Raw genomic sequence first — 8665 nt, forward strand, 5'->3', positions numbered from 1 at the left:
TATTTTCAAGGAATCCAAAAACCGATGTACGGTAATGGCCCTGGGAGCAATTAAGTATTTGAACCTCAACGGAGCTTGATCACTACCGATGTACCCCGCTATTTCCTCCAATGTCGGGGTGAGCTCGAAGTCCAAGAAATGAAATACATTATGTGCCGAATCCCAATAAGCAACCAATGCCCTGATAATATCACCCCGAGGCTGAATGTCTAATAAATCCGAGAGATCTTTGAAATACTTTTTCACTTCGTCTTGCCCTTCTTTGCCTAAATCATTCCACCATAATCGCAACTCAAAAGGGATTTTGGTCATTATTGAAAAGGGTTCATTTAGCATCGTGCTCATCCTGCACATTTATTAAGGCGATTAAGCAAAAGAAAAACTTTTATTCGACTCAAAAAAGAACTATCTATATTTTGACTCAGAATTACCTATGTATTTTCAAATTTTAAAAAATGAAGAACTCGATTCTCAAATGCGGTCTTTCAGTACTTCGGGAACAAAGATTTTAAGGCTGCGAAAGTCAACCAGTCAAAAATCAAAAATTGACCAAGATGGTTGTTTTGCAAAGTCAGCCTTGCAGCGTCCCTTTTGGGGACATTCGACTATTTATGACAAGACGGCCCCACTTGACTTATTTACGACGAAAAATAAAAATTTTGGCATTTTTTGGCTATTTTTGCAAAAGAAAGGTTGGACCCGATGAGGGTTGCCTACGTATCCCACACCCTGTGAGAATTAAACCGGCGTAGTTCGGGCCAATTAACCGAACTATTTTTAAAACAATACTCTTTTCATTTTCAATTTTTCTTTTCCAACAAACAATAAACAACCTATTTTCCAAACTAAGAATAAAAGACATTTCTTTTTTTTTTTCAACAAGCACTTTCCAAAAAATAAAAGATTCCTTTTTTTTTCTATTTTTCTTTTGTTTTTAGTAAAACAAACTATTAGAAATAAAGCATTTTCCTTTTCATTTTCTCAAAATTTCAGCAGAGTTTTGACAGTGTTTGGGCATTGGGTTTTTAACTCCCTAACTGTTATTTCTCTCTATTTTTTCTTTTTTTTTCTTTTCTCAATTTTCCAACACTTTCGAGATTCAGAAACCGATCAACATGCAGGTACAAATAAATGTGCAGCATAAGAGAATGCATCAAGATGGTCTTTTCATTTCAGGTTGCTAGTCCTGGACGGACCCAACCCCTGTGTTGAGTCCCCTAAGTCAAATGTAATATGATGTAAAATCTGGGTCGGTGTTCTAGACTGTGTACCCGAGCGGACAACTCGAGTCGAGGAGGGGGCAACTTACCGGGAACCAAAAGGCCATCCGGCTTCGTAACTTTTCCGGCCTCTTTCTTATTTCAAGGTATGACACTAACAGAATAGGGAGTCTCAACCAGTAAGCACATCCCCGGAGGTGAAGAGAGAAGGGTGTCGGCACAGTTTATATACAGTTCAGATAATATCAAAGCGGTAACATTTAGCACATTCAGCACAAAACATGTAGGAAAATCAGATACAATTAAATACAACAATTTATCTAAGCTCGAATTCTGAACCCTGAACCAGAGATTCTGGGTTCGGTCCCCAGCAGAGTTGACAGAGCTGTCACACCTCCTTTTTCACTATACCCCGCAAAGGGCATGAAGGAGTTTTTCCATTTAAAGGACAATCGGAATGAGATTTAATTATTAATTATTCAGAGTCGCCACTTGGGAGATTAATGGTGTCCCAAGTCACCGATTGAATCCCGAACCGAGGAAAAATATGACTCTGTTACAGTCTGCAAACCAGAAATCCGAGTAAGGAATTCTGTTAACCCGGGAGAAGGTGTTAGGCATTCCCGAGTTTCGTGGTTTTAGCACGCTCGCTCAACTGTTGTATTTGATCTTATCTGATTTAAAAAACATGTTCTTGCTTATGGGGTTTTTAATTTCGAACCGCTTTTATTATTATTATGAGAATTGCAATGTCGTGAAAACGTGTCTCGAACCGCGTCACAATCAATGCACACGTGGTCGTTGACACATTTTGACTCCGTTGAGATTTGGATTTGGGTCGCATCAATGCGCACCCGAGTATAAGAAGGTAATTTATTAAAAATGCTCCTAAAGTATCTAACGCGTTATGATCTTTAGGGAAGGCCATGAAATTTGCTAAATGGCTCATTCCGAATTATAAGAAATTAAGACAATATTTATCGAGGGCCCCGCAAAATGGTAGTTTTATTTGGCGAGGCTCATCTCATTTTGTTATTTAAGGGTATTTAAACTAAAAAAAACTATTTGTTATCTACTATGGCTCGTCTCCAAGAATCAATAGATCTAGTTAGTTAATAAACTAAGAGGGCTCTTACATTTTAATTGAACGCAATTGGGTTTTGATGACCCACATATCGCAAGGAACGTTGGTTCACTAATTCTAACATTTAATGGGCCTTTGAGTGATGCCCAAGAGCCTATTGAAGGGATTTCTCATAAGCTGGGCCGTTAAAGGGAGGCCCAATTCGAAACTCATTGCAAGCTGGACAAGGACCCAGGATCGAACCTGGGCAGGGATACCCCCAGCTTACAAACACGCCACTAAACGATTCCCAATTGATCCTAAACTAACAATGACAATTGTGGCCACAGAGCTTCAAATTTTTAAATAGAACCAATCATTAGCTAATCATCAAACTCAAACAACTACGTTCAACCTTTTTAAACAAAAACAAATTAACGTGCTTGATTTCAGTAACATTTCCCAACAACAATTAGCAACCTCAACTATGATTATCAATTCAATACATTAATCAACAATCCAAACACCTACTGGACTTAAATCTGATTGAAATGAACCTGGAAGAACACGAATCAATGAACAGTTCACTAAGTGTCACAGGCCTACTAAAACTAAATGAATATCCCATACTTGGCAACTAAACAGATAGTTTTATCTTCATGACAAACTGATCCAAACATCAATAATATAGAAAGAAACTACACAATGGTTTAAAAACTGATTTGTTTATTCCAATTTGCCTCATATTCACAAGTTTCTCCATATTCATGCAAACTTCAGCTCCATCACAATTCGAGAGCATACCTGGATGTGAACAGAATATGAGTAGGAGAGAGTCAGTCAACAGCAACAAAAAACAGTCGTCAGTTGACAAAATTGTCAGTTACATCACCAGCCTCAAGCCTAGAATCAATACCCAGTAAACTCAGAAGAAAGAGTTCATTCGAACAATAAACCAACAGACTTGGAATCGAAATTTTATTCCAGATTCAATTCATTTCAGCTTATCAACGAAGAGCTACTGTTTCATACTTAAAAAACAAGCCAGAAATCAATAAAAAGCTCAAGAAAATTCAATGAATCACTCGAGACTTTCTTCAACTCAATGAAACAGTAGAACTACTTTTTGAGATAGGGAATCGTATGCTCACTAATTCAACCCCCATTTTTTCGACTTTTCTTCTAAAGTTAAGATTTGAGAATTTTGTTTTTGTGAATTTCCAAATTTTTTCCCCCAGCCCCTCCCTCAATGCATTTGATGCCCTTTTATAGGTGACAAAAGAGGGTAAATCAGATTTTATGTTTCTTTTTAGTCCCTCCCTTATTTTCAGTTTAGTCTCTCTACTCTTGACTTGCTAAACAAGTAAATCCCTCTATTGTGCTAACATCCACACTAAAGTACCCTTCTAGAAGGCCCTAGGATGCTCTTCTACCCCCTAAAATACCTATGCTACCCTTACTCCTACTTTGAAATTACTATTCCTAAAGAAACTGCCCTTTTTTATGCCTAAAATGCCCTTCTAAACTTCTCAAAGTTACTGATTCTACCTACATTCTCAATAGCTATAACCAATCCCCTAAATTAATTCAAAACTAACTAGGACTGATTAATTAGAACTCAGAAATTACCCAATTGAACTAACCAATCCCAATTATTCAATCACCCAAACCCAAACAACTTACAAAAACCAGGAGAACAGGATAAGTCAACATTTAATGAAATTAAACTAGCTTTTAACCAATAAGCTCACAATTGACCATTCAAACATCAAATTCAGAACTAAAAAGCAATTTTGAAATCAACCTAAAACATCTAGCCAACATTAATGGACAAAATGGTATTAAATCCAAACTAATTAATTATGCCGATTCTGCAATTAAAATTATGATTAACTAATAAATGATACATGCATCAAACTAAACTAAAAATGCGAAGACGCTTTACTGATCAAGGAACAAGGAACAAAGAAGATTTAAACTATACTAATACACAAAAATAAATTGTAAAATTAACAGAACACTTTAATGAAATCAAAATTATAACTAACACTTCAACTATGCAAGTAAAAAGAAACAAGGAAGCTCACTGAAGCACGAGAAACTCCGGCCAACTACTATCGTCCGTAACTTTCCAGATTTTTGACACATAACATCCCTAACCATGTGTTTTTACAAGAGAACACGTGGTTAAGGATATTACGGTCTAAAATCACAAAGATTTTGGGTTAGGGTTTTGGCCAGAAATTCTTAGATCTAAAATTCGAGCCGCTTCACCGAGATTCGAGGGAAGATGGTCATGGATTTGGGTTGAGGGAAGTCTGTGGATGGTGTGGTATGATTTTGGGCCGGTTTGGATGAGTTTGTGACTTGGCCGGAGAACTTCAATCGGAGATTCGACGAGCTCCGACAATATTCGAGGGAAACCAATAGCAGGAATGGAAAGAGGGATTCATGGGGGATCTATGGTGTTAATTTGGGGTTGAACGGCATAGGTTGCACTTGCCGCCGGCGAGGATTTTGGGGCGGCTGGGATTAGGGTTTGCAAGGAGAGGTAGGGTGAGGAAGACGAAGGACCGGGGTGGGGGGGGTAAGGTTTCGGACAGTTATATAGTTAGGAGTGGGGGCTTCCTGGCCGTTAGATCATGAGGCATCGACGACTTGGATTGATCGACACCAAACAGCGTCGTTTTGATTCTAGCGCATTGGACCGGAGGGTTCTGGGCTGTTTGGGCGTGATGGTTTGGGCTGAGATTTGGGTTAAATTGAGATGAGCCCAATTATTTCTTGTTTGTTTTGTTTCCTCTTTTATTTCTTTTATCTATTTTTGTATTTTGTTTTCCACTTTGTAATTTTGTATTTATTTTTCTGATTTATATTTCAAAACTAAACTAATTAAATTCTAAAATTATTTAAAACCTATTTTACGCCAAATTTACGATTAAAACAATTAAAATGCGAAAGTGAGCTATTTTGTAATTTTTCATGTTTGGTTCTAAAACAAACTAACCCCTAATTGATCCTAAACATATAAATTATATCCTAAATGCAAATGCATATTTTTGTATTTTATATGATTTAACATGCACAAATAAAATGCAACCATTATTAGAAAATGATATCAAAATGCACAAAAAATTGAAAAAATAAAGAAAATTATTTTGTTCGAATTTTGGGAATTATTCATATATAGGGCAAAAATCACGTGCTCAAAAAAGCAACACAAAATAGTCCACAAAACAGTCTGCTACAAGTGAATAACTCATACTCATGGCTTCCGATCACTGTCCCATGAGTTCTTACATGTATAAAACGAATTACCATGAATTCACAGTATAAAAATATATGAAACAGAGCATTAAATTTACCTTACTTGTTGGATAACTCATCCCTTCCCTTGGTTCTTCAAACTCTAGGTTTTACCCCCAATTAGAACTTGAAAGAGAGGGAAAATCGATTAGGGTTTGTGGATAATTTTTTGGAGGAAGTTTGCAGGGGTTTACGTCTGGTGATTTGTGATATATAATGGGGGTTATATTTCAGGAGATAACCCTTTAAATGGGCTCTTTGGCCGACCCGAAATTATTTATTTTTGGGCTATCAGTTAACCAAGTAGGTGACACACCTACTTGTCACTAGCAGCTTATGCAGTCTCGTAAAAATGCCTAGATCTCTCTAATTCGATGTTGTATTTATGAACGGTTTAACGCATGGGAAACTAGACCCCGTATCTCTTTGTAAATTGGGAGAAACGCTTGGTAACATTTGACCTAATGTTTAAGTAAAATTATGAACCTAAGTTGCGACAACTTTTGTCGACTATTGTTTCATAACTCGTTTGACTTCAAGACCTATAATACGGATATTATATGATTCAAGTACCTTAAAACAAAACCTCTTGGGTATATTAACCACCGCTAGGTTTACCCAAAAATACGAGTTACAACATCTTTGATTCGTTTAATTTCTAATACTTGTTAATCACCCTTATACACCCTTGTATCACTTAAGACCAATAGGATTAATTCTTATCATCTCAAAGATAATTCCTTCTTGGATTTACATTGAGTAACTTATGGCGTGAACTAACATGTGTGGATATGGGTTGTAATACCCCCCCCCCCCAGGAACATACTATTGAATCGAAATTTTATAATTCCCAGAATATTCGGTACATTGATATTGGTTGGTGATCCTTGGAATTAAAGAAGATGAAAAATGTGGAAAACCAAATGCGGCCTTCGTGCCATGAAAAAGATAAATCTTGTGAAAGGGCCAAAGAAATACTTATATCGAGAGAGATTGAAAACATTAATAAAACTATAAAATGTGAAAGGTATTAAGGTAGGCATGGTTGTGTTTATGCTATATTTGTATACTTGTATTTATAATACAATTATGTGCAATATCAACTCAAATCAAAAATATTTTTGGGAGAATCATTGGCAAAACTAAGGAAGGGTGGGTCATAAGGCTCACACTTGAAACTATATGTGCTGGTGAAGGGATGGATCATGGTTATTCCCCTTAATTGGGATGAACTTGGTAACATTTGTAAATTGGTAACGCCAATCCACACGACATATGTGGGAAGGTAGCCTAGCCTATCGGGCCGTGATCGGACGTCAAGCCGCACAAATGGTGGTATTGTGTTGGGAATCAAAACTGGAAATTGTGATTGTGGTACATGTCTTCAAAGGGATGACCTAGATGATCGGGTCATGATCGGACTCCGTGCTAACAAATATGGGTGTATAACTTATATCGGTGCTAATGGTCGTCCAACCAAAAATTATATATATTATTTGCGTAAACTAGAGGACTTACATGTATAAAATTGGATGTTAGTGTATTGTTGATTTTGACTTACTGTTTTGTGGTTTCTTTGCTTGTATAGTTATTCTATTCTGAAGAGGACCTTTAGCCTTACATACTAGTGTTATTCGACGGTGCTAATGTCCTTTTTGTTGGGGGGCCTGTATCGTTTAATGATACAGTTGGTTCCACAGCGGGCGGCATCGGCTAGTGATAGTAGTACTCTCTTCCCAGTAGTCTTGGTGAGCCCCACTCCATCCCGGGGTCATGTCATGTATCTTTTGTTCATTTTCTCATCATGTTTTGAGGTATAGCCGAAGACTTGTTGCCGGCATTTCCCTATTACTCTTCTATTGTATTTAGAGGCTCCGTAGACTGTTTGTAGGTGGTGGTTGATGTTGGGAGTCTAGACTAGAAGAGTTGGTACTTGATAAGCATGTTTTTCATTAAACATGTAAACTTGTAATATTTTTTAAACTATGAATGAAGTCATTAATGGAAATGAAAAAAAAGTTGGTAATGGAAGATTGCTTAGTGTTTTGATAAATGGTATAACATTCCCTCTTTATTCATGAACTAGCTTGGGTAGAATAAAATTTAACAGTCTTGCTCAGTCGGATTTACTCGGTTGAGCGCCGGTCGTGTTCTACGGTTTTTGGGGCATGACAATATCACCATTTTGTATTAAGGAAGAGTATTCTCAAGTTATTGCTTACCTCATAGAGTCGTTTCACCTTCTAATGTATCATGCGTTCCACCAGCATCCTTATTATCTTCATTCTGAAATAGGTAAGGGTATTTAGACTTCATCCCCTCTTCTACTTCCCATTTCATTTCTTTCATATTCTTGTTCCTCTACAATACTTTGACGGAAGCTACATCTTTTGTTCTCAGCTTGCGGACTTGTCGATCTAATATACCCATTGGCACTTCTTCATATGATAGATTCTCTGTAACTTGTACATCTTTGATAAGGACGACCCGAGAAGGGTCTCTAATACATTTTCTTAACATAGATACATGGAATACCGGAAATTCCAATTCGGATGGCAATTCTAACTCATAAGCAACTTGTCCAACTCGTTGAAGAATTTTATACTGCCTGATATACCGCAGACTCAGCTTACCTTTCTTCTTGAAAAGCATAGCATCCTTCATCGGTGAGATCTTCAGGAAAGCCCAATCACCAACCTCAAACTCCAGATCCTGACATCGGACATCGAAATAACACTTTTGCCTGCTTTGTGCCATCCTCAATTACTCCTGTATCACTTCCACCTTCTCAATGGCTTGGTGAATCAAATCCGGCCCATATAATTCTGTTTCACCTACTTCGAACCATCCAACTGGTGATCTACATCTCCTCCCGTATAGTGCCTTGTATGGGGCCATTTTAATACTGGAATGGTAGTTATTATTGTAGGCGAATTTTATGAGTGAAAGATGGTCATCCCAATTCCCCTTGAAATATAGAACACATGCTCGTAGCATATCATTAAGTGTCTGAATGGTATGTTCAGCCTGTCTGTTAGTCTACGGATGAAATTTAGTGCTGAGATTCACTTGTGTT

At 37.3% G+C, this 8665-nt stretch overlaps 1 protein-coding gene across 1 annotated transcript; it reads right to left on the bottom strand.

The window, feature by feature from the left end:
• Positions 1-7950: 7950 nt before the first annotated feature.
• On the bottom strand, positions 7951-8346 carry LOC138880917 (uncharacterized). Its single transcript, XM_070161102.1, has one exon. The coding sequence runs from the start codon at positions 8344-8346 to the stop codon at positions 7951-7953; it is 396 nt and encodes a 131-aa protein (XP_070017203.1).
• Between the last annotated feature and the right edge of the window lie 319 nt (positions 8347-8665).

This window comes from Nicotiana sylvestris, chromosome 11 (genome assembly GCF_000393655.2).
Source record: "Nicotiana sylvestris chromosome 11, ASM39365v2, whole genome shotgun sequence".
NCBI lineage: Eukaryota > Viridiplantae > Streptophyta > Magnoliopsida > Solanales > Solanaceae > Nicotiana > Nicotiana sylvestris.

Excerpts from the sequence above, each read along its gene's own strand:
- LOC138880917 (XM_070161102.1), bottom strand. The coding sequence starts at position 8,346 with ATGGCACAAAGCAGGCAAAAGTGTTATTTCGATGTCCGATGTCAGGAT.